Source organism: Sylvia atricapilla, chromosome 9 (assembly GCF_009819655.1).
Source record: "Sylvia atricapilla isolate bSylAtr1 chromosome 9, bSylAtr1.pri, whole genome shotgun sequence".
Lineage (NCBI taxonomy): Eukaryota > Metazoa > Chordata > Aves > Passeriformes > Sylviidae > Sylvia > Sylvia atricapilla.
The window spans coordinates 9,926,557-9,949,197 of record NC_089148.1 but is presented as its reverse complement, the minus strand read 5'-3'; the positions used below and the strand labels follow the sequence as shown (position 1 = coordinate 9,949,197).

The 22,641-nt window shown below is 42.5% G+C and overlaps 1 protein-coding gene across 1 annotated transcript; it reads right to left on the bottom strand.

Annotated features, from left to right (window-relative positions):
- Positions 1-9,766: 9,766 nt before the first annotated feature.
- Positions 9,767-22,503, bottom strand: NUF2 (NUF2 component of NDC80 kinetochore complex). Its single transcript, XM_066324773.1, has 13 exons — positions 22,346-22,503; positions 21,091-21,165; positions 19,946-20,022; positions 19,738-19,799; positions 18,757-18,854; positions 18,277-18,350; positions 17,072-17,168; positions 15,370-15,432; positions 14,563-14,700; positions 13,496-13,636; positions 12,588-12,763; positions 11,037-11,172; positions 9,767-10,783 (listed from the first exon to the last, which is right to left on the bottom strand). The coding sequence occupies exons 1-13, from the start codon at positions 22,466-22,468 to the stop codon at positions 10,634-10,636; spliced, it is 1,410 nt and encodes a 469-aa protein (XP_066180870.1). The 5' UTR covers positions 22,469-22,503; the 3' UTR covers positions 9,767-10,633.
- Between the last annotated feature and the right edge of the window lie 138 nt (positions 22,504-22,641).

The window sequence follows — 22,641 nt, the reverse complement described above, 5'->3', positions numbered from 1 at the left end:
TAAATTAATATCATCCCACATACATATATAATTCTTTTTCAAAACCCAAAAACACTTATAAACATCACTTTAATTATAAATTAATTTATTGGTGTTTGTAGGGAGTATTCACATTATCTTTAACGAATAATTTGCACAAAGTTTGTCCCTTTTTCACAGCTTTGTGTGGCTTTACTCCTGCTCAGTATAACCCCATTTGTGTTCTCAGGACTGCACCTGCATCCACACCTCATTCACACAGAGCTCCAGAACTCAAAGGCAGAGAGCTCCAACAGATGAAGCTGCAGTTCACCCAAAAATATTTATGCACAGACTTCTGTGTATCTTTAGATCCATTTCTGTCTAAAGATCCTACATAAACAAGTCCTTATAGGGGGATATAGCAGCAAAAAACAGGGATAATAAAACCCTTCTCTCCAGTTTTGACCAAGAGATGGTTTGCCAGCTATTCCTGGGTCAAACATTTCTACCGCAAAGAGCACACAGCATCAGTAAACACACAGGTTTCTTCTTGGGCAAAAGCTGCCCATCATCACCCCATCCCTCCTGTCCCCAAACACAAGTGACGTGGCCCTGTTGGGTGCCTGCCCTCCAAGGCAGCCTGGAACTCCAACCAAAGGCCCAAATGCAAAAATCTCAGCATCACTTTAGCCTTTCAGAGCTCCCCAGCCAAGGTAAGAATGTTCTGCTTCACCACAAGCAGAGGTGGTCGTGCCCTGGTCTCTAGAGCCCTCCTGCTCTCTGATGGGGACAGCTGTGGGTGCATTAGCATCCATTCCATTTTCAGCACTTAGAAAAAGTGCTTCATGACTCTGAACTTCATAACTCTTCCCGTTTTGTCACTCTTCATATTTATAAGACATCCAGAAAATGATTGATTTTCCTTCGGACCCCTTGTCATTCACAGTTGCTTATCTCCTGCGTGTAGGGGGCAATCAACAGATTTATAACAGCCCATAAAAGTTGTTACCAAAAGTACAGTTTCTTTGTGTGTGATCATTTCTAATAACTCTCAGGCATGATAGCAATTACTGACAAAAGTCAGCCTCTGTTAATAGAGTTTATCTCAGTTCATCATATATCCTTTGTCAGTGGAAGCATTTTGACAAGCCTGGGGTTAATTAAAACCAAGAAGACAATAAAATACACCTAATCAAACATTACAGGTACAGAAATCAATTAGCAGATTTATGGCACTTTGGAGCCCTCTATAACGTGCAAAATTCAAAGAAACTGTCAGTTCCATCCCCCCCAAGACAGTGTAATTGAATTTCTAATTGAAACTATTTTTCAATAGGTAACACAATCCGCAAAGTTTGATTTGCATTAAAGTGGCATCAGCAAAGGACAGAGGAATCTAAAAAAAAATAAAGAAATCCCAGGCTACTCCTGTTATTACCAGCAATAATTATTAATATTATTTGCATATTTAACATTTTGATGAAGCCCTTTAGAGTGGCCAAGTCTTTTGCCAAGACAGCTTTAGACACCGAAATTTCTGTAGGAAGAGTTCACTTGGGTGAAAAGGGGGAAGAAGAAGAAGATTCAAGGTGGGCAGAAATGGGAAATAAGGTGAGCAGAAAGCATCTGGTCATCAGCAGAACAAAGCCCAAGAGATGATGGTATATCCTTAAGGGATGGACACTCGGACCAGTGTGTGGGACAGAGCATCCCAGCAGGGAGGGAACACTGGGACAGAGGGACAAGCTATGTGCTGGGGGATGCTGATGAGAGCCTGGGGGCATTCAAACACCTTCACTGGGATGTTTGGCTTTTGTCTCTGAGTGCAGATCTTCACACAGAGCAGCTATTGCCAGTTTGGGCACAGTGGCCACACCGATCTTCACGGAAGCAGCGCAGCTCAGGTCGGACTTTTCAGATCACTCAGCTCCCAACTAGATCTCGACAAGAATAACAAAATAGGTTTTAAAAGGCCAGGGAAACGGGGTTGTTCCCCCCAGCTTTTCTCTCTGAAATGCAATGAGACAGAAAGCCCAGGCGTGCACAGCTATACCGCCTAATTGCACATAGTGCTGTTCAGTCTGTATTATCTCTATTTTACACTGCTTCATTTCTTCTGCTGCCTGTAAGACACAGCTAGGAGCTCTCTCTCAGTAATTTACTGAGAAATGGGAAGGACTAGAAATGAAAAGTCAGGAGAAATGAAGACACAAGGTCAACAGAAAGCTTTCCAGCACTTGCATCTCTTTCAGTGCGGTGAACCAGATTAACCTCTGATTTCAGCACTCTGATATCCAGAATCCAATATAAACAAAAGTATGCTATTCAAAATGAAATATTAACTATTTGCTTAACTTGCAGTAAAATGTTCATTAAATTTTTTATGTTACACAATGAAACAAAAAGGAAAAAATTAAAATTGGCTTTACTGAAATATTGCAATTCTGAACTCCATTTCGCTGGGTCCTGCTTTGTGAGAACCTCAGCAGGAATAAGAGCAGAACATATCAGACTTTAAAAACAATACTCTAGGCAAAACAAAACAGCAAAGAGAAAAGAATGATGGGGCATTCTCAAACAGCAAAATGGGTCTTTCTAGTGATTTTCTCCTATTTTAAGGAAACTGGGCAAATGCACAAGGCTCTCCAATTCCACCCAGTTTTGTTTTACTGCTGTCTCAGCAGCATCTCATCTGGAAGAAAAGCACCTGCAGAGAACACAGCTACAGGAGCTTCACGATGCACTAAATCTTATCCCAGAGAGGAAGGGCATTCCCAGGCAGCTGCCTTAGCAGGATAAATCAGCAAGCAAGGCACAAGGACAGGGATCTTCTCCCAGGGAGAACAGCCACCTGTAATGGTGATCTGCTTTGCAGAGGAAAGATTCCCCACGTTACCAAAGGCAGCTTTTCATTGGGATAGCACTTGCTGTGAAATTAAATCCTGGCACATCTGGGAAATGGTCCATGGAGAGGTGATTATTTCTATTAGAGGATGTGAAGGGAACTCATTCTTATTTCCTTTGTTAAGGAACAGAACAAGAGTCCAGAATTCAGACTCTAACAGAGCAGATCCTTGAAATTGTCACTGCCAATCTACACTGCCTACCATTTAAAATATTCTAGAGAGCCCTGTGTGCCCTTTGGAAGGGAATTGATCCCAGATGGCAAGGAAGCATCACCTTACCATCAACTCCATGAAGGGAGACATTTTCTGGTTTCAATGGCTTTTTGGGGTTTGTTGGTGTTGTTTTATTTGGGTTTTTGTTTAATTTTGTTTGCTTCGTTTGGTGGGGTTTTCTGTGGTTTTTGTTGGGTTTGTTTGTTCGTTTTTTTGTTTGGTTTATTTTGGGGAGGGTATTTTGGGTCTTTTCCAGTTGTGGTCATTTGTTTTGGGGTTCTTTCTTATTTTAGTCTCTTTTTATTCCTTATCTTTCCTTCCCTTCCACTATGAGTACATCTTTTTGCTTACGCTGCTCCTCACACACACTGCTTGTTCCAAAAGAATTGGAGGATTTCTGGCACTGAGAAATCAAACCTTTCCCCTGGCCACCACCAGAAACAGCTCTCAGTGCCAGCCTCCACTGGAACTTGCTGCCAAAGCAGAATGAAAAAGGTAGCAGGGAACAGGAGTTAAAAGTAAAAGCAGGTGGAGTTGGGGGGCCAGAGGGCACATCCAGAGGGTTCCAGATCTTTTCCAGGCAGGCTGAGAGGTGAGAATTGAAGGCTGTGGTTAAGGTTTTCCTGGTATCAGCTTAATTCTCTCCTGCTGCAACTGAAGTTTAATTTTCTCCCTCTGTAAGGCTTGTCATTACTTATCCCCCAGATCATGATTTCCCAGCTCTTTCCCCATTCTTGGCTTTTGAAATGCAGGCTGCAGGGCTGGACACATTCTGCCAGCCTTCACCAAGCAGCACAGAGCAGTCATATCTCTCCCCCGACCCCACAACTTGCTCCTGACACTCCTATTAATGCTTCCAGGAACAAGATTTCTGTTTAAAGGCGCATCACTGACTCACTTATCTGTGATTCACTCTGAAGCCAAACCCTTCTCTGCAGTACTGCTTGCCTAGGCAGCTGTTTCTCATTTTTTTAATCAGATGTTTCCTCCCTAAAGGTAGCATTTGTCATGAATTTCATCTTATTGATTTCTAACCATTCCTGCTGTATAGATAATATTGAACTCAAAGGCTTCTCTGCAGACTGCTGGTAAACTCACACCTCACAGCATCTTCCTGAGGCATTGCAAGGGATTATCTCCTCTATGAGCCAAGGTATTCATGCAGGAGAACAGAACTCGGTGCAGGGAATTTGCAGAACTAGGGTTTGGGTTTGTTTTTTTTAATTAAAAAAAAAAATTTAAAATCACTCTGACAGTAAGCCAAGGGCAACTGTTCTTTGAGAAATGTTCTTCCAATAAATAAGTGTGATCCCACTTGCTAAGCAGATTCAGTTTATGCTGATTTTACAGTGGTGTCCTCAAGGATAACAACTGCAGTCAATAGAGGCATTGCACCAACTGCCCCTTCCCTCACCCACCCAGCAGCCATCCAACCCAAAGGAATCATCCACTTTGGATGATCCCCAGCCCAAGGAGAGAGGCTCAAAATGCTTCCTTGTCCCACCCAAGTGATAATAACTTGATCCTTCCTATCTGGCATTTCAAGAGCCTTCAGAATCCCAATGGTGCAGACCTTTCCACACCCAAACCGCTACATTCCAACCCAGACTAAAACTCTGGGTTTTAACTTTATTTCAGAGAATCACAGCCTGGTTTGGGTTGGAAGGGACATGAAAGATCATCCATGGCAAGGACACCTTCCACTAACCCAGGTTGTTCAGAGCCCCATCCAGCCTGGCCTTGGACACTGCCAGGGATAGGGCAGCCACAGCTCCTCTGGGCACCCTGTGCCAGAGCTTCCCCACCTTCACAGGGAAGAATTTCTTCCTAACATCCAATCTAAACCTCCTTTCTCTCAGTTTAAAGCCATCTGACAGCAGCACAGAGTGCCAGCACAGCAAACCCTGACCAGCTGACACATCTTCACTGATACAGGGCAGGACAGCTCAGACAGAGCCAACACGTGCTCTGCAATATGTTCACTGCTGGTTTAGAGCAGCAGATTACACCAATGCCCCATTCAGAAGATGTCAGGCTGTGTTGGCACATGGTCACAATGTGTTGTTACATGGTAATTTTCCCCTCAGCCCAAATATCTCTAGCTCACATTCTGGCCAGCCGTTGCAAGGTAATCCCAGGCAGAAAAAAAAAAAAAATCCCAAATTCATTCCCTATTGACTCTGTGTACAACATAAATCTTCCTCTTTTTTCTTCCCCTTGTATTTCAGCTTTTTGCCTGGCTGCAAGTAGACAGAGGTTTAAGAGGAATACATTAAAAAAAAATGCTTTCTTAACACCAACTTCAAATTCACCTGTCTCCTCAGTGCTGATACATTTTCCTTCAAAAGTTCGCATCCTTTGACATCTTTGCAGTCCCTCCATGTTCCTGCTGCTGCTTCTCAGCAATAGATAAGAAAACTTCAAAACCTTGCTCTGCAATAATGAGATTCAAAAGAAAAGATTTTTCCCAATCTTTCTACATAAAAAAGGCCTGAATCAGAGCCCAGCAGTGCACAAATATTACTCATGTCATTGACACTAAGAAAAGGGGAGCTGTGAATAAAAAATGTTAAAAATGAACACAAGGAGCATTGTTTGCATATCAGAAAAATTAATCTACATAGAGAAGTGTAAGAGCCTGCAATTCAGAAAGCAAAGAATTAGGACAGCCCAGCTGAGAATAATTTTCTAGCCAGTTAATTTAATTGCATAAATCATTCCTTTGTTAGCAATAAAGAGATATAATTAAAATGAGATTGCTTCTCATTTCTATTCTCTGGAAACTAAAGGAATTGATTTTGGGGAAAGCATTCTTCCAAATACCAGATCGGCAAATTACATTTACCTTTTTAGAAAGGCTAAATTATTTTGCGCTAATATCATGGAGGCTTTAATTAATTATAGATCTGCCATATGATCTTAAAGAAATAATTTACTCAATGCCCACAGAACAGAAGTTTGTAAGTGTGTGTATCCCTCTGATAGATGGTGTGCAGGTTTTTACAAACAGGTCACAAGTTGAACAGGTGGCTGTCAGGAGAAATAGGAGGAAATATAACAAAAGTTTAAAGAGAGGGGATGGTTTGTGAAAAGATATTAAAGCACTGCTTCCTATTTATTGGCACATACCTGGATTACTGGTCTTTGAACCCCTCTGAACTGGCTTTCTTTTAAATATTGTAATGATGATTGCGTTCTATTCGCAAATCTTCAGGGCTCAATAAGCAGTAACAGGTTAATAACAGAACAAGAGCCAGAGAAGAAAAAAACCCCAAACATAAAGCTCACCAATTAAACAGAATATTGCTTTTGCTGAATATTGCAGGGGTTGGCCACTGCCAGGTCCTTAACAAGGCTGTAACAAACACCTCAGACAGAAGAAATTCTTCCCTGTGAGGGTGGAAAGGCCCTGGCACAAGTTGCCCACGGAGCTGTGACTGCCCCATCCCTGGGAGCATCCAAGGCCAAGCTGGATATGGCTTGGAGCAGCCTGGGGTAGTGGAAGGTGTCCCTGCCTGTTGCAACAAGATAAGCTTTTAGGTCACTTCCAACACAAACCATTCCCTGATTCTATGACAATATAGTCAGCATCCTTTGGGATCCCTGCCTTTTCTTACCACCCTCTTTTTGTGCCTACTTACCATGCAGGGGACCCCAGGAAGTGAGAAAATTCTGCCTCCTCCATCTCATTTACCCCCTCCAAGGTCAGCCCCTCTTGCAAAGCCTGCTCAGAAGGCAGGGAACAGAATCCATTTCCTCTCTGCTGTACCAGGATGGGGTCTCGCATCCACTCCCTCCACTTCTCCCCCCAGAAGACACTCTTTTCTACATATTTGAGTCCAGTAGTCATCTCATGAACATTTGTGGTGCTGCCCACTCTCTCAGTTGTCCTCTTTGTCAGGTAAAGGCTGCCACCCTTTTGCCTTCCTCTGCAAGAAACCCAAGGATTCCCATTCCCCACAGCTGGGGCTTTTCAATGGGCAGAATACCAGGTACAAATCTAAGTCAGGCACATATTTAAAGTCAGGCTGCTTTGATGAACTCTCCAAACAGTCACTGAAAATCTTCCACAGACCTCAGACAGAGGCTGCCCTGGATCAGCACACCTGGTCTTTCCCACACACAAAAGCTGCCTCATAAGCTCTTCCTTTTCTGTGTGCTTTGGAACAGAACAGGAGTAGCCTTGTCTCAGGAATATCATTCCCCATGGAGACCACCGTGGTGTAGTGACAGCACACCCATCAGCAGGGACTGTGCTGTGCAGGAGACAGGTAAGTCAAGAGAGGGCTTTGCTTGCAAGATAATAGCAGATAAATTAGATAAATTAAATAGCAGATAGATTAGATCACATCATCTGAGTTTTCCAGGAAAAGTATTGTGTTGCTATGGAAACCCCAACATAACCTGGGTTTTCCCTCCTTTTGTTTGTTCATTTTCTACAAACACTGGCCTCTCCCAGTCCTCCCCAGTTGGACTTGCAGCTTGCAAAAACAGTGATTATTTTTTTTTCTTCCTCTCTAATGTCTATTTCTCTTTGCAAGTACATAATTCAGTGATTGCCTTTTTCTCAATATCACTCTCCCAGCCTCCAGATTCTCCCTTTGCAGTAAGGACTGTTTAATGTGCTGCCCATTAGAAAGTCAGCTCCTGAACACCTTGCTTTTTTCTTCCTGGGGAAAAAAGCCTCATGGTAATAAAACTTTTCAGTGAAAAACCACATGGGAACTCCTACAAGTGTGACTTTGTCATATACATTTACAGCATATCCATTTACAGCATCTCAAGAAACAGCACTCCTTCGTTAGCTTTGGATAAAGGAATTTTGCAAGCAACAAGAATTTGGATGTTCAACTCCAAGTTTTCTTTGGTTTTATTCCCAGGTATCACCAGCTATTTATTTTACTGTATCATAATAAGGATTGCCTTTAACAAGCCTGAAGGAAACATCAAGAGAGTCTTTCCAAAACATGCCCTAGATACAGCAGACCTTAACACACAGGAGCATTTATCTGCCAGATTGCTTTCCTCTGCACCTCACCACCTCGTGATTTACACACACTTGAGCCTTTCACACTGCTGCTAATTCCCCTGCTCAAAGAACAGGGAACAGACTCCTAAGTGCAGGCTCCATCTCCTTCCTCCAGCGCAGTTCCTACTTTGGCAGCATCAAGGGTCATATCCTTAGACGGAAACACCTGTCAGTAAGTTTTAACTTGCAGCTTACCTGGCTAGTCCTAGAACACACGAGTGTCAAGCTGAAAAGCTGTTATCCTGAAGCTGAAGATTCAGGTTTTCCTTTGGCTTCCTCAGCAGAGCTGTGGCAGGAATGGAGCATGAATCCAGGGCCACTCTCCATGCCAACATCCCCACCAAGTGGCCAGCACACCAGCTCCTCTTCCAGCTCATCCCATGGCCTCAGCAGGTGAAAACAAACCTGGCTCAACTCCTCTAGCCCAAAACCTAAAGGAAATCTGACTCTGAAGATCTTTCTTGCCACACTCTGGAGTAAAGACAAAACAGGAGTGATAAAGAGGTTTCTTTCCAACCCTTACACTGGGAAAAAAAAGTGTCACAATCAACCCATTTCTCATCTCAGCCAGTATTATTTTTTCTGCCTGCAGAACTTAAAAACTTGCTTACAGATTATTGTTAGTAAGTCCACACATTTCAAACAAGTGTTGTCATCAGCCCAAGTAGTACAATGCAAACTTGCTACACAAGCTTTATGTTGTATATGCAAAAAACAACAACAAAAAAACCCCACAGCAAAACCCCTACACTTTTAAACAGTAGCTAATACAGAAAGATTAGCAAACAAACCAAACCAAAAAAGAAAAAAGCCAACAAAAAAAGAAAATTTTGACTAACACTGCCCTCTTGAGGGAAAGGGAGCTGTACTTTTCAGCAAAGCCCTTCTCCCTTCCCTGCTCTTCAGGCCACACTAAACTCCCCCACTGCCTTGCCATATGGTTCAAGGTGGGTAGAAGTTTTCGACAAGCAGCAGTAGGAATCAATTCACACCCAGGAATCAATTACCTCTAGATAAATCATGCCTTGGTTGTTTTATTTATAAGTATTTTAGGCACAAATAAGCAATCGTGAAAGCACAAGAACCTATTAGAAATACAAAAACCTGGAAATCAGAGTTTTCCTTCCTTCATGAATTGCAGCCTTTTATTTTAGCCAACAGCTGGCGTGGCAAAATCTCTGAGAGCAGGAACCAGACTCCAGCTTTTTCTTTGTCCTAAAAATTCCTCATCACTGGGATACACAAGCATCATGTCTCTAGCCTAAGAATCTTGAGCTGCTGATTGGAATAATCCCCTGCAGTATCTACTGGAAGTTTTTGGGAACCCCTTTCCCCAGAGCTGCTGCAATATCCAGGCTGTGGAGTGCAGCCTCCAACCAGTCTTTATAATGAAGGAGATGCTACTATAATATTTCGAAGTGTAGTGGTGGCACTTGGGGACAGAGTTTAGTGGTGGAGGGGACAGGGCTGGCTTAATGACTGGACTTCAGCTTAGAGGGCTTTGCCAACTTAAACAATTCTGCTACAGTTCCCCCAAAAGAAAGCTTAAAGCAAAACTTTAGAAAGGTCTGATGCCTCTGTAGGAGCTCTAGAAGGTACAAGCACCTGCTCTTCCTGACTTGTTAGCACTTTTGGCTAGTAAAGAGATGAATTAAAATTTTAATTATTTTTAAATCATACTCCTCCTCCTTTCATCATAAAAGACTGCTCATAGCACACATTTCCCCAAATGTACAAAGCAAAACTTTTCAACTGAAATGTTATGCCAAGTCAGTTAGGGGAGTAGAAAGACCCAAGAGAAAAAGGGTTAAATATGTTTATATTAACTAGTGTCAAAATTAACATTTTATTTTTCCAAATAATGAAAACCACTGTGACCATCACAAGTTAAGGTACAAAACATCAGTCTATAGTTTTTAAGAGCACCCTAACACAGACTGAAGACAGATGAGGGTCCAATACCCCACAAAGCAGACACAATGAGTTGAAACATTGAGATGGAGTATACTGTTGACTAAAATAATATTAAAATTATACTTTTGAGTGTTTACAGTTACAAATATCTACGATGATAGTAACTTGGCATTTAGATGGATGCTACTGCTCTGTCAGGATTTTGTCTTAATTGAACAATGGTGGTGGAGCATCACCTGTTACTGACTTATCTTGAATATTCAAGCCAGATCAAGCAAGGCACCAGGTGATCCCAGATCAAAGTTTGCAGAACAGTTTCTACAAATGCAGGGGTCTGTCTAAAATGTTGAGCAGTTTGGTGTTAGCAAGGCTTGCAATTATTACCAGTAAAACCAGGTGCTGACTGAAACAACAGAAACTGAGCGTTTTCTTATCCGTATCAGCAAGCTAATGACACCAGGATCAGCCTGGAAAGCTAAACATGTTCTGACATGGTTTTTGAGAAAGCTGGATTTGCCTGGAATTATTATCCCTCCCATGCAAAGCAGAAGCTCTTGAGTTCAGGTATGAGCACAAACATAAAGAAAGTGGAACACAAGTGCAGACAGGCTTAAGAACTACTTCCAGAAGGCTGAGTGCTGAACAGCCCTTCTCTTATTTCATCAACTTTTTCTGCTCTTGAGGCTGCAGAAGTCCTTACTGCCTTAAGGAGAGATTCATGACATTTGTCCAATACAGCCTTTAAAATTAGGTGCACTTCCTGGAAAGAGAAGATAAAGAAGGGGAAAAAAAAATTCCATCAGCAAAGTTAAATCTTTATCAAGCACAAATGTCAAGTGAGTAGTCTGGTGGACTCGAATGATTTCAAGGGCATCTCATCCATAGTTTAGGAAGCAGCACTCACAAAACACAGGGAAGGCTGTTTAGAGCATCACTGAGCTGTCCACACTGCAACAAGAATGTAAGAAGATTCCTTTTGGGAAAGGGGGGTAAAAAAAAAAAAAAACCTTCACCTTGGCTTTTGCAGCTTTTTCTTCAGCATCATCCTTCAGCTGCTCAATTTCGTCCTTCTTCTGTTTGATTTCCTTGCGGATGGCCATAACTTTGTCATACACAGCACCTCTCTTCTCCTGGACTTTGTTAAAATGTCTAAAGGTGACAGAAAAAAAGTTAGTACTGAGCCTTTTGACTCATCCCAAATTAAGCTGAATCCCACCGTAAGCAAAGCTTGCATTTCATGAGCACAAAACAGCAGCTTCCAGAAGCAATGATATATAGAATTTTCTTTCTCAGAAATTAATGTGATTTTTAAACTAGAACAACTTAGGCACAAGAAGTGAAACTCACACTTAGCAGGGGCCCATATGCACCTTCCTACCTCAAGGGAACAGTCAGGACACTCTTTTGTTCACCAGAAAAAACTCTTTTTTTCAACGAAGGTTACCACCCTTCCCCTCTTGCTTATCAAAGCATCTAATTTACCACTCAAGGGAAATACCTGACACATTAAAAACCAAAAATTGGCAGCAACTTTTGACAAAAAGGAGCATTAGATTATACTGTTTTCATTCCTAAATTAAAAGCTACTTTTCACAGAATCATTTAAGTTGGCAAAGACCTCTAAGATCAAGTCCAACCTAGTAACACCCCCTTGTTTCTTTGACCATGGCACTTGGTCTTTGCTTCAACACTTTCAGGGGCAGTGACTCCACACCACTCTGGGCCGCTCATCACAAGGTCAAATCACCCTTTCTCTCTAGAAATTCCTCCCAGTGTCCAACCTATTCTCCTCCCAAATAATCTCCTTTAGCCGGTGCAATGCACTAAGTGCCATTCTACACACCACACAAACCTCAAGCGTGACTAAATCTCACTTGGCTCTCTCAGCCGTGTGGAAGAAGCTCCCTTCCATCACAGCCAATAATGCTCCATGTCCCCTTTCCTATCAACCTGTTTACAAGAAAATTGTTTTCAAATCAATTTTCTCCCTAACAGCAGTTCAGCACTAAGCTCACAGTGAAGCCAGGACCTTCCAGGGCTGCAGTTTGGTGCTGCCTTCAGCATATGGGAGGAAGGAAGAGGGGCTGAGAGGCTTTGATCAAATGACACTTTTCCTTTTGTTTAAGAAGCATCATGTCAGGATAATGCTCCTCTGAGATGCGAGCCCCATTTCCCCATGGGTCTTGAACATCTTTGATAATGAGCAAAAGTGGCAAGGGAAATTATGAAAAATTCATGAAAGGCAAATGGGGCTTTGTTGAAGTCTGATAAGTTGGAAAATTATCCCAATGTGACATTCTCTTTAAGAAGATAAAAGAATCAAGAATAAGCATTATAAATTAAATTAGTGCTCCAATAAAAGAATTGCTGTCAAGTCACATTGCAATTATTGATTTGAGACCCCAACTCCCTGCCTGCAGCATTGCTGGTCTTCATAGAGAGCTGTCCCACACTGCTCATTTTCCCCTCACTGCTAAGCTGTGTGTTTGTGGCAGACATGAACTTTGGCAGCACATAACAAAGACATAAAACAGCATCAGGCAGGAACATCAACGCCTCCATACTCGAGCACGGTGCACTTGTGCTGCTCAATGTCTTCACGCATCTTTTTGAGCCGTATCTCAGCTGCGGCAAGTTTCTCATGTTTTGCAGTGACTGCTCTCTTCAGGGACATTTCATCTGTCTTGGCCTTTTTCAGCTCTACCAGAGCACTCTCAAGCTGGTCCTCCAGATTTCTGGCCTAGAGTACAGAAATACAGAAATAAGTTAAATGGGCAGAGGGCAGGATTATTAAGACAGCATTCCCTGTAAATGTGCTAAGATTACAACTAGCTGCCTGCCTTTTGAAGATCTGATTGTCAACTCCTTCTCCCAGTTCACTGGTCTTTATCTGACTATAAATACATCCAAATGTATTTGTACCCTTTTTGCCAAGGGTAATTAGAACACATGCTATACAAATACCCAAAAAGGCTCCTGCACCATTTTTCAATTGCTCCTAACAACTACATTCTCCCAAAACCTAGTAGCAAATACCAAGGGACTGCATTGTGACAAACATTTCATCAGAGAATGTCTGGTTTAGTAATATTAATAAAGTTAAAGGCACTTAAGACATGACTCTTCCTGAAGTAACAATTTTTTTCTTCTTAGTTTCCATTCTTAAGACAGAAGAAACTCGATTTCACTTTTCTTTTCCCATCATTTCCTACCAACAACCCCAAGACACTTCCAACTATTTTAGGTCAGGTTTCTATGGCAACAGAGGCTTTGACTATTCAAAGTGGTCAATAGCTAGTGCACAGTACATTAGCTAGTGCCACCCAGCAAAGCAGCAGCAATGTTTTACTGACATTTTTAACACAGAATTTGGAAACTTAAAAATGCCATTCTTAACAGTGAAGAGGAAAGAGGGGATCATTGCTTAGACATCAAAATCTGCCTAACAGGATATAATTTGGATAATACAAACCTCTGATGATACACTGGCCAGTCGCTCCACATTTTCTCCCTGTATTTCCATCTTCTTTTGGTATAACTGCAATTCCACTTGGCATGATGGCAGAACCTCAACTACATCTCTATAACCTTCATATTTCTCAGTAACTTCTTGCTTTAAAGAGAAAAGGACTATCAATACACAGCTTTAGAGTTCTTTTATATAGAATTAAAGCATATTGAACTTTGAACCCTCCCCTCTTTGTTTAAAGACACTAGAAGTAATATTTAAGAGTAAGTGAAATGAGCTCTTCACTCTGTAAAAAAAAATTTTTAAAAAGGCATTTATTTGGAAGCACAGAAATAAAGGTGACATACAATTGGTTTACACTGAATTGGTCAGTAATCATCTTTTTCCAAGAGCTTTTAGAAAAGATAAAGCTGTACTGTGAAGAAATTCTACACTGGTAAAACAAGAGTTATTTAAAGCTTCATACCTGAAACTACAGTAATCCAGTTTACACCTTTGGAACAAAAATACCTTCAGAGGCAAAGTGCAAACTACACTTATGTGTGAGCAATCACAAACCATAAAAATGAGTGGATATAATAATAATAATAATTTTAAAAAATAAAAAAAAAATAAAATAAAAAAAAATAAAATAAAAAGCTAGGAGAGAACTCGGTGTTCAGCATATTAGTGAAGACAACCATTGATCCCAGAAACAGTGAATGACAACAGAAGCACTATGAAGCACATGTTCTAAATCCTAAGATATTTGGGAGCTGACAAACTATTGTCTCCTCTGGAGAACAAACAGCCAAACAGGTATAGATTCAAGAGTTTTACAAGTGACTGCAATCTTGCTTTCCAAAAGGAAAAAAAAAAAAAGCGCCCAACAAAAAGAAACCACCACCTCTACCACAAACCTTCAATTTTCTCTGAGGCTGTGATTTCATTTCAGACTAACCACTGTCCTGCTGGTGTTTTACCATCATTCAAGAAGCAGTTCTAAATGATGACAGTCCAGTAAAACATGCTTTTTCTAACAGAATACCTCCTTGAGTGGACAGAGAAAAAAAAAAAAAAAACAATCTCACCTTGGATCTCTTCAATTTCTTAATAGTCTCTTTCATCATCTCGTTGTAAGTTTTCCTTTCTTCTGGACTCTCCACAATTTTGGATTTCAGGTCCTCTTGTTCTTCTTTCAAAGTAGCCATAGACACTTTATACTCATTCTAGTTAATGAGATAAACACTTTCAATATTAGTGATTAGGTGAACAAAGAGGAATTGTGTAGCAAAATTTGCCATGATCTTAGGACTAGACAGGTTCTTTTTAGAACTCCTCATTAGGGAGTTCTAAAAATAAATTCTTCTAAACAGCATTAACATTCCAAATCAAAGCAATTAACAGCCCATTTTGCCTACAGGGGTTCACAAGAATAGCAGTTAACTCGTATTTTCCACCAAGAGCCTGCGAGCTAATCCTGGAATGGTTTGGGTTGGAAAGGACCTCAAAGGTCATCTCCTTCCAACCCCCTGCCATGGGCAGGGACGCCTCCCACCAGACCAGGTTGCTCCAAGCCCAGTGTAGCCTGGCATATTGCCAGCAGCTCTTTCCCTCAGGACTCCTGACCTAGGGATACTGAGGCAGTGACTGCAGCATTCCAGAGCCAGCTCTAGCACAAATCTGGGAGAAGAGCAACACATTTCCTGTGCAGCCTATCAAACCCTCCTGTTTTGCCTCATTAGCCCACTCTGTACATGCAAGGTAAACCCACAGCACCTCAGAGGTCCAGATTTCTAGGGACTGAGGGGCTCCAAGAATAATCTGATCGCAGAAAACGAGAGGTCTCAGTTGATCTGAGATGGAAGCAGCCAGCACCCACACAGAGGTGTACTCACCAGTTTTTGAGTTCTCTCGGCAATATCTGTCTTCTTTTGAGAAATCACTTCTTGCAAAGCTGCCTGAAAAAAACCCACCAAGCTTTCAACAAGCATCTCTACAGCTGCTACCTGCCTTATCCTTCTATTAGAGATATGTGCAGAGGAGAAATCCCATTTATGGATGTTGGGGAAGATGAATCAGGGAAACCTTATAAATATGATTGCTTAGCAAAAGATTTTGAAAATATGAAACCTATAATCAGGATAGAAATGAAACTTTACTTTGAGTTGTAGGATACTGAGTCTTAGTTACTATATAACCTGAAAACAATGGTCTAGCTAGCTGAAAGAGAATCCCTTTTGATTGAGCAGAACCCTTTCTGCTGGCTAAGGGATCCAAAGGTCAATGGAGAAAAACAGAAGTTTAAAGAGTAGTTTTTAGAGTTTAAAATATAACACAGTATGGTAATATAGTAGTTCTTATAGGCTGTATGTAGATTCTATAGGATTTTGTGTGTTGTGTTGGTTGGTCACTGAAAATTCATCACAAAAGGAGATATAAGGTATTGTAACAAGGACCTCGCTCTTACCTCTTCCTCCTCTCCTTCCTGCTACACTTAGCTCTTACCTCTTAACTCTTACTCTTACCTCTCCTCTTAACTCTTACCCTTCCTCTTCCCCCTATTCTCGCTCTCTCCTGCTCTCTTCCCCCTGTCACCTTGCTCTCTCACTGCCTTCTCTCTCAGCTCTCACCCTGCTGTTCTTTCTCCCTCTCTCTTTGGGACTTCCCTTCAGCCCAGGCTGGTGGCTGAAGGCAAGGCCCTTTTAGGCTGAAGGCAAGGGCCCACGACCCCTGCAATAAAACCACATGTTCTAGAATATCTCAGGTCAGCAGAATTCCTTGTCCCAGCCATCCACGGATTCGCCTACATATGGATCCTTTAGAATGCCATAACCAGCAGACAAAACTGTAGTCTGTCAGATTCAAAGACAGGACAATATTGTCTCCAAAGCCACTGGCTGCATCTCTTATCCCTAGGAATAGGGATAAGAGATGGGCCATCCCTATTCTCATTGACCCTTGCAGTTACTATACCCCCACAACTTTCTTTGCCAGGGGCTCTACTCTTCAGGGGAAAATATAATTTAATATAAGGTCCCAAATAATAGTCAAACACAAGGTTAATAATGCTAATAACAGAGACGTGGCCTGACCAAAAAAAAAAAATCCTGACCACAGATTATTTTCTTCCTCCCAAAGGAGCTAAAAAGGTTATCCATAAGACCTGAGAGGCAAGTTTCCACTGGTGAAAAGTTACTCCTGCAATTAACCCTACTCTTTTTGCCAGGCATTCCCTTTTTAGGCATCATTTCCTGCCATGACTCACCGCCAGTTCCAATTCTTTGAATTTAAATGAAAAACAAAGAGGAACATCCCTGTGTTCCTGTTTGGAAGTGTGCTGTGCATCTCCCAAGTCATTGCAGAGGTGCATTTCAAAAAAAGAGTCAACTACACTTTTGTATTCCCCAAGTCTGATTTAAAGCACATTTCACATCCCTTACAGTGAAACAAAGAGGACCAACCGCATTTTGCTAACATGGCCATTGTTTTAAATCAGAAAAGTCCCTTTTATCCACTGAGTTAGAGGGAAGGGAATAAAATCAAGAGAAGTGAGGAACCCAGAGCAGCTTTTCAGAGAAACACAGAACAAGATCCTACTTGTTTCCGACGATACTCCTGCCTCAGCAGCTGCTCCAGCTCCCGAATGCTCTCTGTGAGCTGCTTGATTTCTGCCTCATGTTCAACTGGGACTGTGCTGAGAGAAAAATAAAGATATTGGGTAGCTTCAGCATCATTATAGTCCAGTCAGAGTACAGTAGATAAAACAATCACTGTCTCCACAGAGTTTACAGCCAGTAATTTTAATAATTAGAGCAAGACACACTCAAATTAATATACCTTATTTTCCTTTGCTTCTAAGATTTTGCAGTTGAAGCATAACCTAAAGAGCTATTTTGGCAAGAAGTGGCACAAACATAGAGGACCAAGTTTAAAGATCATGTTAAGCAAAGCATGAAAGTACAACACTCCTACCAATTTTAGTGGTGACTTTCATTTATGAAATTCACATATTACCTGTCACACAAATAGCTTATATTAGAGTAGACCTATCCCAGCTAGAGAACCCCCCTGTGAAGCACACACCAAGAGCAGCTGTCAGAAAAAAAACCACTCTGTTTTGAAAGCCTTCTTGGAAACCAGCCATTTCTTCATCTTATTATCCACAAGCAAAAACAAAACTTAATGGTGCAAAGACACAGGCAGTAGGGCTAAATGGCCTGAGACAGAGATTGTGGCAAACATTTCAAATAACTAAGGAAGACAACTTTACTCATCTATTAAGTTAAAGATGGGCTTCCTCCAGCTTTTGGAAGGGATAAAGACATCACTAAAAGCTAACTAAGGGCAAAAAGTTTCAACCTCTCAGCTGCCCCTCATCAGACTTGTGCTCCAGACCATTCCCACCTTCGTTGCCCTTTTCTGGCCACACTCAATGTCCCTCTTGCAGTGAGTTGCCCAGAATTGGACACAGCTCTCGGGGTGTGGCCTCACCAGGGTCCAACACAAGGGAATGGTCACTGCCCTGGTCCTGCTGGCCACACCTGCTGCTACAGGCCAGGTGCCATTGGCCTCCTTGGGACATTGCTGCCTCTTGTTCAGCTGCTGTCAACCCAGCAGCCCCAGGTCCTTTTCTGCTGGGCCACCTTCCAGCCCCTCCTCCCCAAGCCTGTAGCAAGTTATTATGATCCAGGAATGGGGCTCTGCCCTCAGGCTTGTTGAGCCTCACACAACTGGCCCACTGATTCCAGCCTGAGCAGCAAAGGCAAGCAGTGCATCTTGCAGTGCTGACTCCTCACACTCACTTCAGTTTCTCCAGCTTCAGTGCTGCCTCCCGATTCACAGCCTCCAGCTGCTGGTTTTTCTCCATAGCTGATTTCTGCAAGGTAAATATTTAATTTTAGACAAGGGTGGTTTCTCTCTGGGCTTCCATTAGAGCCTTGCTCATCATTATTTCACATGAAATGCACCATCTCTGAACTACTGAGACATTCAGAACAGAAGCCACCTACAACTGCTGCACCCAATTTTTCTCAAAATGATCCAAGGTGCCAATCCTTGACTTACCAGGCTAAAGTATCCAATAAGTTATTGGGGAAAAAAAGACAACCTTTCAGTAATATCCTAAGTAATAATCATTACCTTCCTGAATTACTTGTCTACATTTAATATCCTAACATGTTACATCAACCTGAAGTTAAACCACAACCTTCCTGCTCCTAGTCCTAGGTTAACATCAGTTATACTTTTATAGATATTTGGAATAAAACAGCACCCAATCTTACATAGCTCAGTTGCAGCTCCAAGTAGACCTCACGCCGGAATTCCCTGAAGTTCACAAAGTTGATGATGCCACTCAAGAAGCGAACAGTCCTCTTTGTCCCTGAAACAGGAATTGCAAGAGCTCACTGAGCTGGTTTCCAAAAGCATTGCTTCAAAAAAGCTGGGCCAAGCATAATTCAGAGGAGACAGAAATTACAAAACACAATCCAAATTAGACCTTCCCCCACTCAGCTTGCAAAGATTTCAGACTACACAAAAACTAGCACCAAGCTGGTTACCAACTCTCAGCAATTCTGTGTAATTTAACAAATGAATAATGGCACCCGGGAGAAAAGGCTGTTAACACACAGCCCGCCATTACAACAGAAGCCAGGGAGAAAAGAGTGTCAATCTTGAATTACAGCTCTGAAGAGAGAACCTCTCTGTAGCGATCAGCTGAACTGAAGGCAGCAATTTGAACTGCAGGGACTTTTTAGCTTTATTCCAAGCAAATTTTCTGAAAGATGATTACAAAAGCTTTGAATGTCTTAGACAAGACAGACCCAGAAGTGAAAGAGTTCTTCAGAGTAACCTTTTTCATGTTGCCTTGTTGCGGCAGAATCACCACAATTGAGTATTGAAAGCAATGGAGCACAGGCATCAGCATAAGAAATTCTGAAGCATTCCAGAGCTCTCAGGGTTATTTTCATCACCATCTATTATTACACTGTTATAAGTACATCACAGTCCATCTCCAGACCAGCAGTTCAGCAGATTCACGGCATCCAAAACTGCCCTCAGTTACTGACCTGCACCAGCCCACAAAAGGAATAAGAACTGCTCACTAGAACCAGCTTGTTTAAGGGTGAGAAGAGCAGCAAGAAGTCAAGGACACTTCTCCACACTAGATGCCCATCTGGCTATGCCCAAGGAGAAAAACCACCTGGAATGTCTAGGAACACCCAGCATCCCAAGAAACAGAAGGATCACAAGGGTTTGCTTACTCGGGTTTAAAACATCCGCAATCTGAAAGTCACTAATCCGGCACATCGGCAGCAGGCGCTCCCTGCAGGGAACACAAAACACAACCCCAGCTGCAGTGACCACGGCTCAGGTTTGGTGACCATGACTCAGCTCCTGTCTGCACCCATTTGCTACAAAACAGATCTCATCCTCTCATCCCAGAGCACAAGACAAGCATCTTCTACTTACATGTGAATATACAAGTTACAGACAGGTAGAAAGCCCTCATAGATCCCTGGGTACATTATGTCAACGTTGAGTGGCATCTAAAAAGAGAGTTGGTGCATAAGAAAAGAACACTTAAAACAAAAATTATGCAGCATTTTCTACAGCATAAAATAATTTCAATACATTAAAAATACTAAGGATGATCTTCCCACCCACAGGGAGCACATCTTAAGGGCTGAAAAATGTCATCAAGTTAATCAGCACACTATTTAAGGGTCAACTGTGGCTGGAAAATATAAAATAAAAATAAGAACTAAATAAGAACTAAATAAGAACTAAATAAGAACTAAATAAGAACTAAATAAGAACTAAATAAGAACTAAATAAGAACTAAATAAGAACTAAATAAGAACTAAATAAGAACTAAATAAGAACTAAATAAGAACTAAATAAGAACTAAATAAGAACTAAATAAGAACTAAATAAGAACTAAATAAGAAACATTACAAACTCTGGAACGCAATCTAAACTCTGTTTTAATTTGTTCACAACCTGTGCAGCACAACAGTCTCTGCATTATACAGCTACCAGCAAGAAGATCCTTCTTTCAACACCCCAAAATTTACATGCTTGATTGCTTCATGGAGAAGTCAGGAGGAGAATGTAGTGGTACACTGTCCCCTTCCTCTGGCATTTCAAACCTCACAGCACAGCATGGGAGCTGATGTCACTGCCTGGGAAGAACAGAGTTACTCTGTGCACCTAATACTCTCCCCTTTCAGTTTATCCAGAAATGCCATGAGACAAAACCATTTACTCTCACTTTCAAGGATCAGTTCTTGCCTAACAGAGACAGTAGATAAATTACTGTTAGTCAATTTAGGTATCAGCCTCTCCTCACTTTTCTCTCAGTTAATCGAAGAGTAGAGATGATCAAATATCAAAAACAACATTTACATTCCTTCCAGATCAGCCCAGCCTCCTCCAGCCATAGCCAAAGGCAGGAGCCCAGTACGGCTTTTCAAGGCATGGTGCCCCTCCAAAAGCTTGCCCAGTCGCTCCTGGACCTTACAGACATTTCTGGCACCCTTAGCATCTCAGAGAACAGGTAAGTCCAATATTCTTTTCCTTTCACATTCCATCACCCCTGCCACAGGCAGCCCTACCATGTAGGCGTGCTCCAGTCGGATCCCACACACTTTCTGCAGGATTCTCAGGTAAATCAGGTGTAAAATGTCAAGCTGCAGGAAGAGAGGACATGAGTCAGTATTCCATATATTTGATTACTCGAGGCTCGCAGACCAGGCCATGAAAGCATTCAGCTTTTAACACAGGAAGGCTGATTTCACTGAGCCACCACGACAGCCAAGTTTCACTTTCCAACATTTTGCAGTTCAAGTATTACTTGCTCATAATTCAGTTTTAAGGGGCAGTAGTCTGTGACGGAGGGTCACATGTGTGGCTGCTGTTAGGAGCATGAAAGGATGAAACAGGCCAGCAGGAGGTCAAGCAGGAAAGCTTCTACTTTATTTTTCTGACTCCATATATATACAAATTTACAGACAGGCCAAGATTGGCTACACAGGTAGCTACTTCTTTGACCTCGTTGGTGAACATCACCATCAATCATCTTTCTCCTCCCAAAGGAGAAGAATGTAAACTTGAGATTATTTTCTAAAAACATACATAGTTTACTCGAAGCTGCGTGAAAACAAAATGCAAACAGTGAAAAGCAGGCAAACTTGAGGCAACAGTAGTCAGCTCGAGCAATTACAGCCCTGACTGTGCATTGGCATTGGTTTTCATTACACTGCTGCTGGCTGAGCAGTTTCCAAACCAAGCAATGCCAAAAACCTAAACAGCATCACAGAAATGATAATCCGTTAGCAACAAATGTCCTTCATTAGATTATTAAAATGAAGAGGAAAAAAAAATAATCACCAGCCAAACAGTTTTTCATTTATAGCTCTAATCCATCATCAATTTTGCTTCTTAAAAACCATCTAAACAAGCAGGGCCAGACCCCTCCCACCGCAGGCTCAAACACAAGCGATAACAGCACCAAGAACCACCCGGAGGCACCGGTTCCACTTTAAAGCAAATTTTCTTCCACTGAGGACACTCACTAGCACTAAACACTCAGAGTGAGGAAAGGGGCTGAAGCAGGGAGGGGTTTAAAAGCAGGGCTGGCTCAAAAAGCACTAAATGGATCCGACAAAATGTTGGAACTAGACACCGCGGGACAGAACAGGGAAAGACAGGCCGTGTGCTGCTGGTGACACCACCGCGCTTCCTGGCCAGGAGAGCCCCGGGAGCCCTCCGAGCCCAAGCCAGCCCCGCGGTTACTCGGGCCAGGGCAGCGCGTCCGTCCCACACGGCAGCGAGCAGGGCCCGGAGCCGCCCCGCGCCCCCCTCACGCACCCTGGTGTTGCCGAACACGTCGCCCTTGACCAGGTTCCGGGCCTCGGCGCCCTCCAGGATGTGCGAGCGGAGGAAGCTGATGATGTCGTCGAGGCTGTAGCGGGGAAAGGTCATAGTCTCCATGGCGGCGGCGGGGACGCGGCGCGGACACAACAGCGGCAATGGTGCGCGCCCGCTGCTTGAATCGGCCGCGCTACGCCCCCGGCCCACGCCGACCTATCGGAGACCGCGCCGTCATCGGGGGAGGGACTTTTGCGCGTTCCCGCCCTCTCCTGGCCTATCCACGACAGCGCTGC